This window comes from Canariomyces notabilis, assembly GCF_033297395.1.
Source record: "Canariomyces notabilis strain CBS 508.74 unplaced genomic scaffold N656scaffold_1, whole genome shotgun sequence".
Classification (NCBI taxonomy): domain Eukaryota; kingdom Fungi; phylum Ascomycota; class Sordariomycetes; order Sordariales; family Chaetomiaceae; genus Canariomyces; species Canariomyces notabilis.
The window spans coordinates 969,588-988,635 of NW_027041823.1; the positions used below are offsets into that span (position 1 = coordinate 969,588).

The window sequence follows — 19,048 nt, forward strand, 5'->3', positions numbered from 1 at the left end:
CTGACGACAGCAGCAGAAATCAAGCAAAATGAAGCACCTGGCGGCTTACCTCCTTCTCGGCCTTGGCGGCAACACCTCTCCCTCGGCGGCCGACATCAAGGGCGTCCTTGAGTCCGTCGGCATCGAGGCCGACGATGAGCGTCTTGAGAAGCTGCTCTCTGAGCTTGAGGGCAAGGACATCAACACGGTGCGAGCGGACAGTCCACTCAAGCTGTTGGGGAGTTAGTTTACTGACATTCTGCGATGCAGCTGATTGCTGAGGGTTCCGCTAAGCTCGCCTCCGTCCCGTCCGGCGGCGCTGGTGGCGCTGTTGCTGCCGGTGGTGGTGCTGCTGCCGGCGGCGCGGCCGCTGAGGCTCCCAAGGAGGAGGAGAAGAAGGAAGAAGGCATGCACCCAAAATGCTCATTCTGCGTCGTCTACAATAATACTAATACTTTGTACAGAGAAGGAGGAGTCCGATGAGGACATGGGCTTCGGTCTTTTCGACTAAGCGTGCTATTGCCTGGGCATCACTCAGCGCAGTGCAGGCTTTCCGGAGAGGCTTGACGATCTATGCGCACGACTTACGACGTCATTCGCATGGTACGCCCCCACTGCGGATCCAGATGGCTTGAAGTTGAGGGATCGGTCTGCGATACCGTGCTGCGTCAGATATTTATCTAGATGGACCAATAAACGTGCCAGGTCTCTCCGGACAATCAGCTCCTACCCTTGGTGGTTCCGCATGCAATGATGGTCTCAATGATCTTCGATTCGTGGCACGAATGCCACTGACATAAGGAGTTGCGTCTTGACTGTTGAGAAAACGAACCGAGTCACCGCTATATGAAATGGGACTTGGAGTTGGATGCACCCGTCGATCGACCTTCGTAGATTCGCCATTTGTTCTATCCTGTTTCGGAGGCAGCGAACCTTGGGAACCTCAAGCTGTAATGGGTCACAGTTTCTGGTTGTACAATGCCAGGACAGTTTGTCTAAGGTGAATCGCAAGATGCAAATGGCTGCGCTCCAGCCTCCACCTACCCTAAGGTACATACAAGTGCTAGAACCGGGTTAGGGTTAGTGGTCAAGAATTGGCAATAAGTAAACTTAGGAGTCTTTAAGTTGATTGCGACTACCTATGCGTAACTATCGAGAGCGTTTGCGTGCTGGGAGGTGCAAACAGAACAGTGTTATTCCATTTTTGAGTTTTGTCTTGATTTTGATATCTCTGCATGTGATTCACTTCTGGAAGCATAACTAGGGGTACGAACCTTGGACAGACTGCACATCCATTCTGGTTGACCCGGCAACACGCGTTGTTTTCTGCACTGACCACGTCTACGCGACAGGGGGCCCAAGCCTTTCCCCAGATTTCCAGCTTCTTGTCCCTCTCCCACACACCCGACATGCCGCACACTTGCTTCGAGGTCTAAGCATTGAACATTGCAAATCAGCAAGCTTCGAATTGATTGGCAATTGAGAAACAAAGACAAAGCCATCACTTCGAAATTGGACGTTCAATCGGTCGCATGTCGACATGACGCACAGCGACGACAGCTCGGACGGGGAAATCCCCGTGCCCATGAAGTTGAGCGCCTACACCAAGGCATTACTCAACGGAAGCGGCGACCGCGGCTCTTCTCTCGCAGCAAACGGCAAACCTCCCCGCCTCCCTTCTCCAGAATCTCCAATCGTCCCACAGCCGCGAACACGGCGCGGCAGCCGCGGTTCGATTGCGGCCGCTTCTCAGCAGACGGCCTCGTCTCGCACCACCCGTAGCAGCACCCGGGTTTCGACAACCGCCTCTCATCAGCCAACGACGCGCAGCGGCAGGACATATGGTGTCTCTGCCTCTGGCACGAAGCATGAGAGCAGCAGTCACAGCATCAGCGTCACCCGCACCAAACGGGACACCGGCAAGGACCTGCCCTCGTCACGGGCACCCTCTCCTCTTAACCCAGCTTCTGCCAGCAAGAGCACGAGCGCCAATGGCATTGCCGTCATCACCCGCACCAGACGCGACACAAATAAGGACTTGTCGTCATTGCGGTCACAATCTCTGGTTAATTTAAGCTCTAGCAATCACAAATCCAGTACCAGCAGCAGCAGCAGCAATGCAGTCGCAAGACCTCAACACGATGCAAACGAGGGCCTGCCGTCATCCCGACCGCCATCTCCAATTCATCCAGCTCTTCATTCGCCGTCTGGATTCGCTTCGCAACCTCGACAGTCCTCTCAAGGCAGTGGCCAGGAGGCCCCGTCGAGGGTGCCCTCCCCAGTCAACACGCCACCGGTGCCCGTGAGGACCGTCAGGATCTCAGGTAACAGCAGCCAGCATTCGGCCAAGAAAGCTTCCAGCAGCGAACGCGCGCCCGCTGTAGCCCCTCAGGGGTCGATGCGGCTTAAACGGGTGACGCCCGGAAGCTTTCTTAGCGGTCCAGCCCGTCGCGGTTTCAGACGCCAGAGCGAAGAAGAGGCCGTCGCTCAGGGTGAGGGTAGCCCCGTCAGCATAAAGGAGCCTGTCAGGGCTGTACTGCGCCAACTTGCTTCAACACCAGGGAGCCAGCATCGGAAGCTGGACTTCAGCAACCACGCCCTCCAGGAGAAAGAAAACAACCCTCTAGGCGAAAATAAGCCATTCGGAGTGTCAGCCAACGTTCGTAGAGCACTGCAATTTTCCGACGAGAACGTCGACATAGATGCTGTCATCAGCAGCGTTCGGGCCGGAGAGAAGGCATCCGAGTTCAGCGATGCTAAGATTGACATGGCGAAAATTCTTGCCGATGTCCGGAGGGCGGCAGCTGAGAAAGAGGCGGCGGAGAAGGCTGCTGCCGAAAGGGCCGCTGCTGAGAAGGCGGCCGCAGAAAGGGCTGCTGCGGAAAGAGCCTCACCACCACCCAAAATGACGGTTGTCGAGACTGCCACGGCGGCCGCTGGCGCCTCGGCTGCAGCACAAGCCATGAAGAAGAAGCAAATCCTACTGAGAGTCAATAACAGAGCATACGCTAAGATCGACTGCATCGGACGCGGCGGCTCTGGAAAGGTCTACCGAGTCTCGGCCGAGAGCGGTAAGATGTTGGCCTTGAAACGGGTGCCCCTCGAATTGGCCGACGAGAGGACGGTGGAGAATTACAAGGGGGAGATTGACCTCCTCAAACGACTGCAAGGAGTCGATCGAGTCATCCAGCTCATCGACTACGAATTAAACATCGACAAGAAGGTGCTCAGCATGGTGATGGAAATCGGAGAGCTCGACTTTCAAACCTTTCTCAGGAGTCGGCAGGGCTCGCCTGAGGGTGAGCGGATGGATCCAGTCTTTGTCCGTAACTGGTGGAAGGAGATGGTCGAGTGCGTCCGGGCAGTACATCGGAAGGACATTGTGCACAGCGATCTCAAGCCCGCCAATTTTGTCATTGTCCAGGGTCGTCTCAAGCTTATCGACTTTGGCATCGCAAACGCCCTTCAGACTGATATGACGGTCAACGTGCACCGTGAGCATCAGATCGGCACGCCCAACTACATGTCTCCCGAATCACTCCTGGACTCACACATGTATTCACTGTTGGCGGAGAATCACGGAAACCTCGCGGCAGCGCTTCCACAAGCACAGGACCACATCAAGAACAGGGGGAGGCTTATGAAGCTTGGCAAGCCGAGCGATGTGTGGAGCTTGGGGTGCATTCTGTACCAAATGGTCTACGGCCATCCGCCCTTTGGCAAGATCAAGAGCCAGCCGGCCCGCTGCCAGGCCATCATCAGCTGGGCGCACGAGATCGACTTCTCAGAGAAAACTGAGCACGGCGTCCGCGTCCCGCCCAGCCTGATCCGCACAATGCGTCGATGCCTCAACCGCGAGCAAAAGGAGCGCCCAACGTGCGACGAGCTGCTTGCAGAGACGGATCCGTTCCTCTATCCCCGGGAGTTTGATGCCGGGGTGTACGCTGGGGCTGAGCAGGGCCTTGTGTTGCCCGTGACGGAGGAAGTGCTAGGGCAGATAATACAGAGTGTTGTCAGGAGGTGCAAGGCGAAAATGCCCAGCATGGAGGAGGTGGAAAGTGTCTGGGGGAAGGCGTACTTTTCCGCTTTGAAGAATATGCATTAAGGCCTGCTTATGGGCAATGTCTTGATGTATATGCACTGGTTTGTGTTTGCTAAAAGGTTGTGATCCTGGGCCAGCGTTGGATAATCTGGGGCGAGTACGGGATTAGTGAATTTTGTTAGATACCCCGATGTTAGAGTGTACTGGAAAGCTTGTTTGGTGTCGTCCACGTCTCTTTTCCCTGGCCAAGGAGACTTGTGGTACCGGTTGTCAGTTCTTATACTTGTATCGGTTTGAATCAAATGACAAGCGCCTTTCTTTTTTTCTCTTTGAATAGAACCTGTCCCTATTAATTGGTCGCTATGTAGAAGACATTCGGCTCGCATACGAAGCTCAAGTCATGCGATGTCTCCGTCGTACTCCCTGCCCGCCCTAGATATCCGATAAGAAACTGGAATTTACCGCCCGCATAATACCCAAGAGGGCTTGCTGAGTTGACAGGAGAGGAGTTTGATACCATCTTGAAACCAGTGCAAAGCTCCAGCTGTTCATGTTTTTTGTACAGTACGGTGCATCGTATATGATACATATGACAGTTTTCAATCCCTCATCTTACAAAGCGTGTCGTCTTCCTCCACAGGTCGCCACATGGTATCTGAGGGCGGTGCAGTCGAGACCATTGTCGTACCTGCGAAGGATCGTATCAAGCCAGCCCATCGCCATGGAATGAGAGGGAGCAAAGGGCCAATAACCTAGCCAGACGACCTCTCCCATAAGAGCATGCGGACCGGCTACCGGTATCTCCCTTCCTCCAACCCAAAGCCTAATTCCCGCCCACTCAGCACACACTTTCCCACCCTCTATATCCCTCTCCAAGCCCCCAAATTAGCAATCCCCCTCAACTCCCTTCAGCTCTCAATCTCGGCCGCGTCGCGACAGACCTTGAGCTCGCTTATGCGGAGCATGGTGTAGCGGTGCTTGCTGCGGACGTGCTTGGTGCGGCGGCAGCGCCGCTTCTTCTTGATCTTGATGCGCATGGGCTCCGACTCGGTGCCCGTGACGACGGCGCGGCACTCGAAGAGGCGCTCGTCCACGTAGGGCGCGCCCTGCAGCGTGAAGTCGCGGCTGCCCAGCGCGCTCGCCCGGTTCAGCCGCAACACGTCCCCCGGCACCACCCCGGGCATCTTGAAGGGCAGCCGCACCGAATCGCCCTCGGTTACTAGATACGCCCGCCCGTGGATGTGCACCCGGATGTAGTGCCCCGGCTGCGCGGCCAGCAGCGGGAGTAGGGCGCGGACTGACTCGCTTATCGGGCCTGGCGGGTGGCTGGCTGAGGGTTCTTCTGTTGGTGATTGTTGTTGATGTTGGCTTGGGTGTGGTGATGATGATGAGGAGACGGCGGAAGTGGTATGTTGTGGCTGCTTCGTCTGGCCATTGTTCGGGATCACGGGCGGTTCGGGATGGGACGGCTCAATAATCTGGGCCGTTTGGTGCAGTAAGCAGCGGGCCGTTGACGCGGCTGCTGGTCCATTTGTCGTTGTCGTTCTGGCGGGCACGAGTCGGCTGATGGGAGCGTGCAGCTCCAGGACGGAGCGCAGCAGTGCCCTGCTCATGGCTGGTGGGCTTGCTGACGGCCAATTGAGTGAGCTTAAGGAAAGGAAAGTTCTCTTCCGGCGGCGGCCGCGATGCTCTGTTCGGTCTCGGCTCCGCGAGTCGCTGGGGATTGGACGTGCAAAATTCAGTGGATTGGATGAAGATGTGAGATCCGCTCGGAGAAATAAAGTGGACCCACACCTTAACACGCGGTAGGGGTCTTCACCGAGGTGAGCGAATGGGGAACCCGACTTCATCCTCCTATCAACGGCCATCACTCAGTCTTTGTTGGAACCACCGGTCACAATGAACTGAATTGTTTCTTTTTCACTCATTTGCACTCATACTAAGGCAATGCTATTATTTGATCGTGTATAATTACTCTGGATGTCCTGACCCAAACAAATGGAAACGCAACGGAAAGAGCAAATTGAAGTCCACCCTCGCGGGCTAGCACCATCTCCCCCGGGGACCAAACCCTCGCTTACCTGCTATGTACCTATTCTAGCTGCGCCAAGAAGAACCCCGTCCTTGTTCAACCCGTGCTGCATCTCGGCTGACAAAATCCGGGCTGGGGCTCCGCCTTTTGAACAAGTTGCAAAGGATGCGGGTGCTGTTCCTACTCTTTCGAGTCCCTGGATTTTTCGACGCTTCTTCCGCTGCCCGCCTCTGGTTAGCAAACATGAGGTTCGGGCGGTAACGTTCGACTGCAACCGGACCCCTTATCGCTGCTGGTGGATGACTACTTGCCCGTGCGGGTAGACGCCCATGCTCGATGCTGGGATTCGGCGGGTAACCTTCGACTGCAACCGGATCTCTTCTAACACCCGGCGAGGGGTTGCTTCCCTGTATCGTCAGGTCTCGTCGTGCTGCTCTTTCCGGCTGACGATTAGCAAACAGCGGCGCTGGCACGAGCTCAGGATCAACTTCCCCGTATGCTTGTCTCGGGGTTCTCCTGTCTGATGCACTGGCCGCGGTAGACTGGGGAGGGGCCACGTTGGGATATGGCCGCCTCGGCGGGTCTTTTGGCGGGACCGGAGGGCCTGCACAATCCTCTAGTGAAAACGGTGGCGCTTGAGATTGTGGTTGTGGGTATGTCTCGGCTCTCTGGCCCGGCACAGGTTTTCGCCGGATCTGATGTGCCTGTGGCGGCCTGGCTTCAAGATCTGACGTCGCATGCTCTTGAGATGGTGGTGGAGGGTATGTCCCGGCTCTCTGGCCCGGCACAGGTTTCCGTCGAATCTGCTGTGTTTGGGGTGGCCTGGCTTGAAGACTTGACGTCTGATGATTATGACACAGGGCGTTGCTGGAAGTTGCCCGTGACGGCTGGCAAACAGCTGGGGGTCTTACCAAAACTGGCTGATTTCTGGCAACGCCTCTCGTCACGGCCGGGGACCTGGCTTCAGGCACCCCCCGTCGGCTTGGCGTTCCCTGTCTATATGCGTCTGGCCGGTTGGTGTCAGCTCGTATCTCAAGTGCATTGGAATGGGGTGGTGGGCTGCTCAAGGCATTGGGGTGGAGAGGGCGGTCTGCAAGCCGAGGGGGGGCACTCTGTGGCATCGATTGCCTTGTTCGAGGTGTCGATGTGGCCGGTGGCTGATCAGGCGCTCTGCGAGCAGCTGTTCCACCCACGGCCGTCTCCCAGAGTGGTGTAATCCTCAACTTGCCCTCCTTATCCCGCAATTCTGCTTGCTCCCTCCCCTCCTTCCGTCCCCACAGGACCTTACCTCGCTCCTGTTTCTTCGCATCCTCGCGAGCTTCTTTCTTCCTTCGAGCGGGCTCTTTGGCTGTCTTCGATACTGCCGGGCAGTTGTCAGAGCAGAAACCATCTTTTTGGACGATGGCATAGTTCAGTGTCCCGCAGCTATAGAAGTCGAAGTCCGAGTCCATCGACCTCTTCGCCGCTGCTTCCAGACTATAGTATTTTGTGCATTTGTCAACCACTCCGCTCTTGACGCGGTGCCGACAGACGCGGTGCTCAAAAACCTCCATGAGACACATCTGGAATGATTTCTCGCGGTTTATCTGTTTTACTTTTGGATTAGAGTGTAATCTTTTTGGAGAGGCTTGTCTCAGCGATCTGTCGGATCTCTGTTGACTAGGTAGGTAGCGACTTGGAAGTAAGTGTGGACCTATTCTGACTGAATATCCTGACGATGAAAGAAAGGGGTTGGACATCTTATATACCACCGTTTGATCCTTTGTTCGGAACGGTGATGCTCCAGTTCAGAAAAACAATAGCTCAATTGTACGAGTATGGGGCTATTCATATATAATGTCTTTGTTACAATGCTATTTGCATCAACGAATACCTTACGTAGCCAGCTATTAAGTGACCTATTGATTCCGTATCAACCGTCTGAAGCAAGTGCAGATGTATTGTTTGCTTGGCTAGCAATGGCAAAAGGTGTTCGGAATGGTCCCAGGGCTATTGAGCGTATTATATAGCCGTGCGGCTGCAATTGTTGATATGGGTGCTTCGTGAGACCTCTGTCCTTTGTCCTTGCGCTCTGTTCTATGACAGACCCATACATACACAGCTCGGCGTATCCTCCTCTAACCACCGTGACCCGAGTGGCGCTCCTTGTGAGTTGCTGTGACCATGGTTCCCAGATCACAGGTCCGTTAATTCGTAAAATCGTGGCCAAGCTGGATATTGTAGACATGATACATCAAATATCTCCTTCCCCCATAGGTATACCCGACAGTATGGCAAGAGGTTTCTACAGTTCTTAAGTTCGTGAATCTCCTCAATGGCAACTGGATGATAGGTAGGCACTTATTCAATGCACGACTGCCTTTCTTCGTCTTCCACACTCCTCAGCGCCGACTCGGGAGCCTTACAGGTTGATAAGTCAAGTCCGTAAGGTAGGTTTCCAATCGCTTTGACAAGCGCCATGCCAGTCACCGTTGTCCGCTTCGTGGAAAGTAAAAGATACTTTGTAGGCAGAGACAAGCCTGCTTAATCGGACATCAACGCATCTCTTTCTCGCAATCAGAAGCTCAGCTAGCAGACTGAACTTGGCGTAGACACAACGAATGCGCTCTTCGAACTGCCAGGAGCACCATCGGTGAAGCTAACCGTTGCTGCCAACGACGAACATTGTTAGTCTGCGTTATATAACCTATTAGGATAGCCACAATATATCAAGAGCTATGCTATGGCCCTGTGTACAATGTACAAGTAGTACTATATTCGCCTGGCGTTGGAATGCCCCGGTCATAACGGCGTTTCCCATAATCCAACTTGGCCATGTCACATCCAGAGGCCTTAATCCAGACACTTTACAGTAAAATGCCCAGATGAAACCTTCGCAACACAGGCACCGAATCCTAACGATCTGAGCAACGCCTGGCGTTCACAGATGTCGGACGCTATGTCGATAACCTTCACTGCTGTCCCCCCCTTTTCCATGCCATCCGATGCTTGTTGTGCCAGCATTTTGGTGTACCATTAGCGCGAGATATATGGCTTCTGACGGCCGACAGTGAACCATCTGCCTTGACTCTGTATTCGACGGGGTGCAGCGGACTGCACGATTGAGATTTGTGCGGATGTCGTAAGAGCCGGGCTAGCCAGAGGAGGTGCATAGTTCCACTAGTCCAGTCGCCGCTTGACTGGACTCGCCTCCCACATGGCGACCGGTAATGCTGGGACCCGAGTGAATTCCAGCCAGATGCCCAAGTACACTCGAGGCATCCTCCATGGCCGCGCTTGGAACTTGATGCAACATCGAAGGCCGGGGCTTGCACCGGCTCGTACTCTGGCGAAAGTGTAGCCACCACAGACAGCTCAGAATGAAAACAGAAGCCGGGCAAGACCACTACCCTGCCTTAGCCATCTTTGGAACACTCCCGACGAAGCGCTCCGTCACTTCTATTCGGTCTCCGCCGAGGGACATGATCTTCTTGGCCAGGGCCTTCTCGGTGTCGAGAGCAGCGATGGTGTCGCCGCCGCCGATGCTCTTTCCATAGACCATGATGTTTGGTACCGTCCTCCTGCCAGTCATGACTCCCAATCTCTCCTGTATCTTGGGCCCTAGCGGGTGCTGGTCGAGCTCGACCACGTAAGGCGCGGGTTCGATGATGTACTTCTCTAACAGAATTCCCTTTGCCCGCTTCGAATGCGGGCAGTATGACTTGGAAAAGATAATCACTGCGGACGAGCATATTAGCGAGCGTTCTCGCCGGACAGTGCTGCAAACAATGCTAACCTGGGGCCTTTTTCAGAATGGCGTTCAGCTCCATCTCAACCTCGGGGTCGCCTTCCGTCTCGCGCAACTTCTCCTTCTCTTTCTCGCCCAAAGCGCCCTTCTCCTGCCCACTCGCCGAGCTTCCCACGCCTATCACGTCCTGGGGATTGTCCGGCTTGTTGGGCGCCTTGGCGTTCGCGCTGTCCTTGGCTTGCTGCTGGGCTTCGCGGAGTCGTCTCGCCATCTCCTGGGCAACAATGACGTCGTCCTCGTCAATGTCGCCATCTGCGTCCGCGTCGTGATCGTGTCCGAGTCCTGCCATGATTTTCTGACCTGCTTCCGCGCCGCCAGAGCCGGTGCCGCGCCCCTTATCCAGGGCATTCACGGTCTTTTGGTAGAAATCTGACTCACGCTCATGGCGGGCCCGCGATGTGAGAAAAAGTAATGTGATAACGCCAGCCAGGGTGAGGTACAGGAACACGCGGAGACGCCTCGGGGAGGGCATGACGGGCAGTAGCGTTTGGGCTGATATGTATGATGTTTACAATGAGGAGCACCACATTCTCGGGCTAACTAGATACTAGGTGTCAAGCGCTGCGAAGCTATACGTCGTTTGGCTGTCTCGGCATACAGTGGTGTGTGGCGCATTGATGCCAATGCAATTGGGTGTTTTGTCGCACGACCAACGTCGCGATCGAGATGCATGCAGGTGGCTTTCCAGGATCAAAGGATTGCGACACCAAAAACAGTTAGAACGGGGTCACAATTCAGGAGTAGCGTTTGTTACGTAATGTAAGGTAGCTCTCCGTAGGATGTCGGAGTGGGCCCGGCAATGCAGTCGCGATTCGCGCGCGATCTTCCCCTTGATTATTAATGCCACTCGCCTCGTGTCTTGCAAGAGAGAGCCATGATCACGTTGTTCTCGGAACGCACTCACCATGTACCTCCGTACTATGTGACGACTCGGCCAGCCACTTCTACACAGTTCTTGTATGTACTGTACAGCAGCCTTTTAATGATGAGTGAGCCGTATTCGAACAGGCTTGGGATCGAGATCCTCCTACCGAGGAAATAGCGGCTTGTGATTGCTCAAGATGATCATCGATATGTGTTGTGACGAACGAGACAGAGTGCATCAACGGCGGAGCGAACCCAAGAACATTCTCGAGCTCCAACACAGACTAATTGGCCTCATATGCAAGCTGCTACACATCAGCGATCCTTCTGCTTACAAATTTGAGCTCATCTATCACCGACAAGTATCGGAAATGCTGGCTGAGGACTCTATTGGGCATCACTCCCCCAGGTAGGATTGAGACCTCAGAGGAGAAGATATATATACCCTGGCTCTCAGTTGATGGTAGTCGTAATGAACTTTGAGACGGTTCACACCTTAACTACTATCCGCTCGTTCCATTCGCCTGTACCGAGAGCGACTCACCTAAAAGCCAAACATACCACAGTCTCACCCAACCCCTTGACCCCCCCTTTCTCCCGTCCCAAACCAAACCTTGACAAACAAACAACACCATGGCCTCCTCCCTTCCCCCTTCCGTCCCCCCAACGCACCCGGCCGTAGCCATGATCGAGGGTCCCCGCAAGCCCCTCGGCATCATCGACCAGCCCACCGTCCCCCCTAAGCCCTCGGAAGCCCTCATCCACGTAACGTGGACCTCTTCGACCCCTCTGGACCTGCACCGCGCCGATGGCGGCCTGCTAATCAACAAGTATCCCTTTTTGATGGGCGGCAGTTTCGCCGGCACCGTCCTCGCCGTCGGGTCAAACTCAGACCCGAACGACAGCAACAGCACCCCTCAAAACAAACAGGCTCATGTCCAAGTAGGCGACGTCGTCTTCGGCATGACAATGGACGGGGTGGAAGCGGAATCGACCTTCCAGCCGTACATAACGGTCCCGCTGTGGAGGGTTAGCAAGCTGCCGCCCAATCTGACCCCGCAGGAGGCTGTGTCGGTCCCGACGAACCTCGTCACGGCCATGCACACGGCCACGCACGACCTGGGCCTGGCGATGCCGTGGCCGGTTCCCGATGGGTGGCAGCCGCCTGCCGCGTTCAGGACCGCGCCCATCCTCGTCTGGGGCGCCGCCAGCAGCGTCGGCCTGTACCTTGTGCAGGTGCTAAAGCACTGGGGGTACGCCCATGTGCTCGCCGTCGCGAGCGGACGGCATCACGCTACGCTCAAGGGCTTGGGGGCCAAGGAGTGCTTTGATTATAGGGAGGGAGAGGACGTGGTGGTGGGGAAGATCAAGAGGTATCTCGACGGGGTGGCCGGCACGCCAAAAGTGCCGTTTATTGTCGACTGCATCGGCTCGAGGGATGGCACGCTGCGCCCCCTGACCCAGATCGCGGAGTCGGGGGCCAAGGTTGCGGTCATGCTTCCTGTGATCAATGTCCATGCCGCCGAGGACCGGGCGCCCGAGTATGAGATGGACATTTCAAAGGTTCTGGTCGGACATTGGAAGGAAGGGGTTGAGTTGATCGGAACGAGGACGCATTTCTATGCTGAGGTACGTTTTGTCTGGCATATTTCCTGGATAAGTCCTGGATAGCAGCAGCCCACTAATATGCGTCTTAAGAACAAATTCTTCAAGGACCACCTCCAGCCAGAGATTGTGCCTGCCCTGTTGGAGCAAGGAGTGGTTAAGCCGAATCCCCTAAAGATTGTTGAAGGCAAGACCCTCCTTGAGCGGGCAGAGGCTGCTCTCAGCCTCCTCAGGAACCAAGCTCCGTCGGGAGAGAAGCTTGTATGGAGGGTGGCGGAAGAAGAGGCCTAGAAAAGAGTTGGGTGATGCTGCCCGGACCGTGTGTTGTCAAGTCTGCCGGGTTGAGACGGCAACATCTTGCCTGATGTTATCCCGGAATATGATGGGCCGAACTGCCGTGTGATTGGTGGCATATTCGGGCCTGACTGTATGTAAGCGTGCCACTCTCGAGTTCATCGTCTTGACAGGCATTGACAGGGTTGTATATAGACAGATTGGCGTAGCAATAGATGTGGTTCAAACAAGCACACCTCGGACCATCTTTCTGGAATTTGGACACACTCCTCCAAACGGGATGCGAGCCGATTCTCCATATCTCACAGGTTCCACTGGGGTTGTTCCAGGATTGCGCCTTAATTTCCTCCAGCTGGTCTCTCAAAACATACCTCGGGCTGTCCTTGATAAATACTAAGCGCGTTCGTCAGCCTTGAGCACCGACAACTGCCAGTCAATCTTCTGTGTCAATACGCTCGGGGTTGCCAAGATGATGCTGTCAATCCTGCCGGCTATTCTGCTCGGCTATTCAACCGCCAACGCCGCCCTCACCTACAAAGGTGTGGACTGGTCTTCGGTGACGGTTGAGGAGAGGGCTGGTGTCTCGTACAAGAATGTGAACGGAAATGCCCAGCCATTGGAGAAGATCCTTGTCGAAAACGGCGTCAACACGGTACGGCAGCGCGTCTGGGTCAATCCAAGGGACGGCAACTACAACCTAGACTACAACATCGCGCTTGCGAGAAGAGCAAAGGCTGTCGGCCTGGGCGTGTACATCGACTTCCACTACAGTGATACTTGGGCGGACCCTGCCCATCAAACCATTCCGTCAGGATGGCCGACTGATATCGACAACCTGTCGTGGAAGCTGTACAACTACACCCTAGACGCCGCAAATCGGTTTCAGGATGCCGGCGTTCAGCCGACGATAATGTCCATCGGAAACGAAATAACCCCCGGCTTGCTGTGGCCGACGGGTCGGACCAACAACTGGGGCAACATTGCGCGGTTGCTACGCTCTGCTGCCTGGGGGATCAAAGACTCGAGGCTCAGCCCGAAGCCCAAGATCATGATCCATCTCGACAATGGATGGTAAGAAGCAGCCCCTTGGGACTCAGTGATGGCGCGGCGCACTGACAGAAGATGCAGGAATTGGGGAACCCAGAACAACTGGTACACAAATGTCCTGAAGCAGGGGACATTTGAACTGTCAGACTTTGACATGATGGGCGTTTCGTTCTACCCATTCTATTCGGAATCGGCCACCCTAGCGTCGCTGAAAACCAGCTTGAACAACATGGTCAACACATGGGGCAAGGAAGTGGCCGTCGTCGAGACAAACTGGCCAACATCTTGCCCCAACCCACGATACACCTTTCCCTCGGACGTTCGGAACATACCTTTCTCAGTTGCAGGGCAGGTGACGTACGTCACAAACGTGGCCAACGTGGTCGCCTCGGTGAATCGCGGAGTAGGCTTGTTTTACTGGGAGCCGGCTTGGATTCACAACGCGGGTTTGGGCTCGTCGTGCTACGACAACACCATGTTCTCTCAGTCGGGCCAGGCCCTGTCGAGCTTGTCGGTATTCAAGAACATTTAGAACCAGTGTAATGTTGAATGATTGAGAATATCCGACGTCCGCAGCAGCATGATATGCCTCAAATATAATGACGGAAAGTAGACCGTAGAACCACAGGTCGGCGTAGTGGGAAAGCGGTGTGATCAATATACTCGCAGCTCTTCGTAAATTATAAATCCAATCTGAACTTTGGTGGTTCTTAAACAATCTGTTTTGAGATAAAAGGGTTGATGGAACTGGCAGTTCGCCAGCACAGCATTCCTCGAAGAACCTGACGAGGTTTACCTGATCGAATGGTGAGGGTTGTTGGAGGTTGCACAGCCTGCGCTTGGCTAGTCGTAGGTGAGATGACTAATCTGGTCAGCCACATCAGCCACAACCCCAAAAAGTCGCCCTGAGGCGGAGTGTGGGAGGGCACAGAACCCTACGAAATTTGCCAGTGGGGCTCGAGGCCGGCAGCGACCCAACCATCTAGTGCGCAGTCTGTGAAACCGCCCGCAGTCAAATCCACCTCCATCATCGCGACAATCAGAATTTCGCTCTTCGATACGCAGCACTATCGAATAGAGCGAAATCGTGATCCTCGACACAACCGTAAAGATGGCTGACGAATACGTATGTCTCTGTCCCTGCGTCGATTCTGCCCTCTTCAATCGCCCGGATTGTGTCGCCGAATGCCGCTTCCCAAAAACGCACCTACGTTCTCAGCATTGGAGGAACAATCTGGCTAATCACCAAAGTAACAGAATGCCGAGGAGGCTGCCGAGCTGAAGAAGAAGAGAGCCTTCCGCAAGTTCTCGTACAGGGGCATCGACCTTGATGCGTAGGTTACCCTCTTCCGCTTTCCCAAATCACACAAGCAGCAATCGACCTGAACGACCAATGCTTCCGGCACCTGGCATCGCCATCGATAGGAGGAAAAGTTTGGGGAAAATGGGGGAAGGGGTCGCTCGGGACGGTTTTGGATCGGATCAGGAATTTCATTCACATGAAGAGCAAAGGACAAAAGCCGCTGACTCGGACTGCCTGCACACAGTCTCCTCGACCTCGGCTCCGATGAGCTCCGCGATGTCGTCCACGCCCGCGCGCGTAGAAAGATCAACCGGGGCCTGAAGCGCCGCCCCATGGGCCTGATCAAGAAGCTGCGCAAGGCCAAGCAGGAGGCCAAGCCCAACGAGAAGCCCGACCTCGTCAAGACGCACCTGCGCGACATGATCGTCGTCCCGGAGATGATTGGCAGCGTCATCGGCATTTACTCCGGCAAGGAGTTCAACCAGGTAGAGATCAAGCCTGAGATGGTTGGCCACTACCTCGGCGAGTTCTCGATCTCATAGTACGTTGCCCTTTTCTCCAGTGGGACAAGTGTAACGGTAGCTAGCGGATTGCTGACAACCCTCACAGCAAGCCTGTCAAGCACGGTAGACCAGGTATCGGTGCCACGCACTCTTCTCGTTTCATTCCTCTGAAGTAAGGGCTGTGGGATATGGGTGGTTCTTGCATTCAGTCATGGATTCGGCGAAACGGGACACGGTTCAGCTCATGGGGCATTTGATTCATGTCGCAATGCCTACGCTATCTATCCTAGAGGGATGAACGAGATAGTGCAAAGGAGCAATTCGAGTGCTGCATTCCAGGGCCAAGCAAACAAATGAATGACGCATTGACTCTGTGAGACCGGCATGAAAAATACCAACAATTCCAACAATGTTCTTTTATTCCATACCCAGTACTCCGTAATTGAAAACAGCGCTCTCAGCCCATGATTTATGACTGTCACCTAACGATTGCCCCGTCACAGCACGGTGCAGAGGTAGCCCAGATTGCCCAACCCGGGGCCAAACCAGCCCGAACTGCGGCACGTATCACACTCGCACTCAAACCCCTTCTCCCTCTTGCCATAGTCCCACGTCAGCTGCTCCCCTTCGCGTATCGCCCGCCGCGCCTGCACGCAGATATGGCGCGGCTTGACAAAATGCGCCAGCCCTGAAGGGCCGATGCGCCACGAGCAGTTGGGCCCTTTACTGCTGCTGCTGCTTCTGCTGCTGCTGCTTTTGGCAGAACTGGTGGAAGTGGATTTGATCAGGCCCGAACATGATATGGAGGCGGTGCTGGCGCCAGTGGATTGGGGAGTGCAGCAGTGGTTGATGAGCGAACCGAGGAGGTAGATGCAGGCTCTGTGCGTGGCGGCTCCCGCCCCCGCTCCCGGAACGGCGGCGGCGGCGGCAGCGGCAGCGGTGCCAACGCCTGCACGAGCGGCCCGGCGGACATCAAAGGCATACTGCTTGAAAAACTCCAGACAAGCCTCGCGGACGTCTTTCTCGGACGGCGCCGCCGCGACGGGCAGACGACTCGTATACGACAGGTACTCCTCGCGCGTGACGGTCGAGCCGGCGAAGCGCCCGTGGACCAGGTACCGGCCCATCTCAGCGGGGGAGGCCAGGATGTCGGCGGCCTCCTCGAACGGCGCCGGGGCGATGCCGGTGCGTGCGGCGAGGGCCGGGAAGGCGACCGTCGCCACGTCCCGGCTGGGACCGGCGAGGACAGCGCGGTACGAACGCACCTGGCTCTGCATCAGGTTCTTGTCGGCCGAGAACTTCTCGTTGAAGAGGGCCGTCATCATGGGCGCCTCGTGGAAGATGAACTCGTCCTTGGCAAAGTCCCGCGCGGCGAAGAGGCCGTAGCCGATGGCAGGGCTGACAAAGCCGACTCGCACGGCGGGAGCATCTTGGGGAGCGCTGCTGAGGAACTGGGATGGAGGCTGTACACAAGTGTGGTCGGTTAACGGGACAAGGCTTTGTTTAAGAGGGCCAATGGCCTGGGGAGAAATAAAGAGCCCCGTGGATCACCTGCCTTTGCCTGTTTCGAAGCATCAAAAACTTCACCCGCAACCGTCCCCGGAGCCCCCGGCATCACGAGGGTGTCAGCTGAGCCTCCGGATGTTGGGCGGCAATTGGGTCGAGCCTGATCCGAGCATCGACTCTACTCACGATGCAAAGGGGGAGAAAAGAGCCAGGCCTCTCAAATCTAGGCTAACTCGCTCGGCGACAACAGAGGGGTCACAAATTTATAGATATAAAAGGTGCAAGTGAAGGATGGTGAGGTTGCGGGTGACGATTGCCTCGCGGTCTAATCGTATGTACAGCAAGGGGTACAGGAGCCACCGACAAGTGGGTATTGTTTTGCGCAAAAAAACCACCTTAGTTCCCAAAGCTCACTGTTGAGAAGCCGCGGCCAGCTTCTTTGCCTTCCGTGCCTCGTCGTCGAGATGCTGCTTCTGGTAGTGGGCAATGACCTTGTCCAAGTTAATGTAGTGCCCGGCCGGAACGTTCATCTGAGATCCATGTCCGAAGGCCCTGCGTCACGTGGTCAGCGTCCACTCAGCAATCGAGCTTTGTCTGAGGGCGAAAGCCATGACGCCAGGAAGAAAGGTTGCCAGTCTGGGAATGCTACGCATACAGACACTCTCTTAGAGGTCCGGGAAAGCGCGCCGAGAGAAATTCGGCTCTTAGAGACAATAGTCTCGACGGCAACTGCCCAGGCATGAGAGCCCAAAAGGGCCACGCTCTGTGGATGACCTCGCACAATGGAGGCAAGCGGGTACTCAATTGCCTAAACCCAAGAGACACTGCTTCCCCTTGACTGGGTCTGGCTTTCCCACTCCATCGAAGTCAGAGATATAGCAGGATGGAATCACATACTCGGGATAGGTCAGTTCAAAATGCCTGCCTCGTGGGGCACCATAAAGAAGGTGCCTGTCGTGCGCCGCTTGCTCGATTGCGGCAGTCATGAGATGGTTTGATTGTTCCCAGTCCCTCCCATACTCTTTGGAGATCTTTTGGAACCATTTGTGCATGGTCGAGAGCTCGCCATCCTGGCCGGGCCGCGAAATCCAGTAAACGAAGATGGAGGCAGGGATCACGCCGAGCGTAAGGTAGACGGGTATCTGTTTCGCTTTGTTAATGCCTCATTCCGTCGCCATCGAGACTCGACGCGCTCTGGCCAACCGCTGCCAGAAAGCGGTAGAAGACCTACTCCGAGCGACTCCTCAACATTGTGGGCGTGGTGCTCGTGGTGCTCGCCATGGCTCGAAGCGTACGATCTCGTGTTCCGGGCGCCGTTTGGCCGGAGCGGCCGGGCCTGCCGGGCAACTTGAGCAAATCTCTGTCTGAATGCAGACATGGCTGCGACCATTGATGGCTCAATGGTTATCGATCGGAAGAATGTAGGGCAAAGGGTGTCGAGCTATAGAGGCCGAGGGGTTGTCCCTCGACGGCAGATTGGTGGTCGCAACCCTTGGATTGGGTGCGCAGCGGGGTTTGTGAGAATCGCTCGGTTCCGGATAGTTATATGTAGCGTTGTGTTGCTTTGCTGGAGACCAAGCCGCTCGGGATGGTTCCGCTCTCCGCTATGGTGAGCTATTTGCCAAGGAGCTGCATTCACGGCGTTGACCACTGTAGCTGTAGAAGCTGTGGCGCTAGCAGCACGTGACGTGTCCCCCTCTGCACCTCAGCTGTGGCGTTTGCACCAAGATGGTTTTCGTAAGAAAACTAGGTTAACCCTCCAAAATCCCGTCCCGTCCCAGGACTTAAGCCCTGTCAATTTCCCGTCCTCTGATTGGTTCTAGCAGCTTAACTGTTCTACAGCATGATTGGCTGAAGCCTTTACGCTAAACCCTCTTTGGACCTTGGCACGGCCATTGATTGGCCAACCAAATGAATCTAACCTTCTTTGGACCTCGGCAACGTGACCCCTAGTCAGTCGGTCGGAAAGGTCGCAGTCGCAATCGCAGTCAATTCGCAGTGGCAGTCGCCGGGCAGTGGCAGTCGCCGGTCGGTGGCAGTCGCCAGGCAGTAGCAGTAGTAGAGCACTAGAAATTGGTAAAAAAAA

The 19,048-nt window shown here is 55.4% G+C and overlaps 9 protein-coding genes across 9 annotated transcripts; 5 read left to right on the forward strand and 4 right to left on the reverse strand.

Moving 5' to 3' along the window:
• Positions 1 to 28: 28 nt before the first annotated feature.
• On the forward strand, positions 29 to 490 carry N656DRAFT_786051 (ribosomal protein 60S; the record flags this gene model as incomplete). The annotated part of the gene is made up of 3 exons (XM_064816488.1): positions 29 to 187; positions 250 to 385; positions 444 to 490. The coding sequence occupies 3 exons, from the start codon at positions 29 to 31 to the stop codon at positions 488 to 490; spliced, it is 342 nt and encodes a 113-aa protein (XP_064674833.1).
• Positions 491 to 1,359: 869 nt separating this feature from the next.
• Positions 1,360 to 4,379, forward strand: N656DRAFT_773339 (kinase-like protein). Its single transcript, XM_064814043.1, has one exon. The coding sequence runs from the start codon at positions 1,520 to 1,522 to the stop codon at positions 4,082 to 4,084; it is 2,565 nt and encodes an 854-aa protein (XP_064674834.1). The 5' UTR covers positions 1,360 to 1,519; the 3' UTR covers positions 4,085 to 4,379.
• A 390-nt stretch (positions 4,380 to 4,769) lies between these two features.
• Positions 4,770 to 5,794, reverse strand: N656DRAFT_24811 (uncharacterized protein). The gene has a single exon (XM_064808999.1). It carries the CDS (start codon positions 5,632 to 5,634, stop codon positions 4,930 to 4,932), a length of 705 nt encoding a protein of 234 aa, XP_064674835.1. The 5' UTR covers positions 5,635 to 5,794; the 3' UTR covers positions 4,770 to 4,929.
• A 66-nt stretch (positions 5,795 to 5,860) lies between these two features.
• Positions 5,861 to 7,922, reverse strand: N656DRAFT_24814 (uncharacterized protein). Its single transcript, XM_064809000.1, has one exon. The coding sequence runs from the start codon at positions 7,790 to 7,792 to the stop codon at positions 6,119 to 6,121; it is 1,674 nt and encodes a 557-aa protein (XP_064674836.1). The 5' UTR covers positions 7,793 to 7,922; the 3' UTR covers positions 5,861 to 6,118.
• Positions 7,923 to 9,438: 1,516 nt separating this feature from the next.
• On the reverse strand, positions 9,439 to 10,312 carry N656DRAFT_793769 (glutaredoxin; the record flags this gene model as incomplete). The annotated part of the gene is made up of 2 exons (XM_064817201.1): positions 9,439 to 9,770; positions 9,829 to 10,312. The coding sequence occupies 2 exons, from the start codon at positions 10,310 to 10,312 to the stop codon at positions 9,439 to 9,441; spliced, it is 816 nt and encodes a 271-aa protein (XP_064674837.1).
• Positions 10,313 to 11,337: 1,025 nt separating this feature from the next.
• Positions 11,338 to 12,691, forward strand: N656DRAFT_833597 (GroES-like protein; the record flags this gene model as incomplete). Its single annotated transcript, XM_064818690.1, has 2 exons — positions 11,338 to 12,333; positions 12,403 to 12,691. 2 exons carry the CDS (start codon positions 11,338 to 11,340, stop codon positions 12,598 to 12,600), a joined length of 1,194 nt encoding a protein of 397 aa, XP_064674838.1. The 3' UTR covers positions 12,601 to 12,691.
• Positions 12,692 to 12,808: 117 nt separating this feature from the next.
• N656DRAFT_773346 (glycoside hydrolase family 53 protein) lies at positions 12,809 to 14,315 on the forward strand. Its single transcript, XM_064814044.1, has 2 exons — positions 12,809 to 13,674; positions 13,732 to 14,315. The coding sequence occupies exons 1-2, from the start codon at positions 13,073 to 13,075 to the stop codon at positions 14,180 to 14,182; spliced, it is 1,053 nt and encodes a 350-aa protein (XP_064674839.1). The 5' UTR covers positions 12,809 to 13,072; the 3' UTR covers positions 14,183 to 14,315.
• A 385-nt stretch (positions 14,316 to 14,700) lies between these two features.
• On the forward strand, positions 14,701 to 15,926 carry N656DRAFT_773347 (ribosomal protein S19). The gene is made up of 4 exons (XM_064814045.1): positions 14,701 to 14,776; positions 14,908 to 14,984; positions 15,198 to 15,494; positions 15,563 to 15,926. The coding sequence occupies exons 1-4, from the start codon at positions 14,762 to 14,764 to the stop codon at positions 15,630 to 15,632; spliced, it is 459 nt and encodes a 152-aa protein (XP_064674840.1). The 5' UTR covers positions 14,701 to 14,761; the 3' UTR covers positions 15,633 to 15,926.
• A 27-nt stretch (positions 15,927 to 15,953) lies between these two features.
• On the reverse strand, positions 15,954 to 18,690 carry N656DRAFT_840966 (uncharacterized protein; the record flags this gene model as incomplete). The annotated part of the gene is made up of 4 exons (XM_064818971.1): positions 18,194 to 18,690; positions 17,860 to 18,104; positions 17,377 to 17,514; positions 15,954 to 16,899 (listed from the first exon to the last, which is right to left on the reverse strand). The coding sequence occupies exons 1-4, from the start codon at positions 18,350 to 18,352 to the stop codon at positions 15,954 to 15,956; spliced, it is 1,488 nt and encodes a 495-aa protein (XP_064674841.1). The 5' UTR covers positions 18,353 to 18,690.
• Between the last annotated feature and the right edge of the window lie 358 nt (positions 18,691 to 19,048).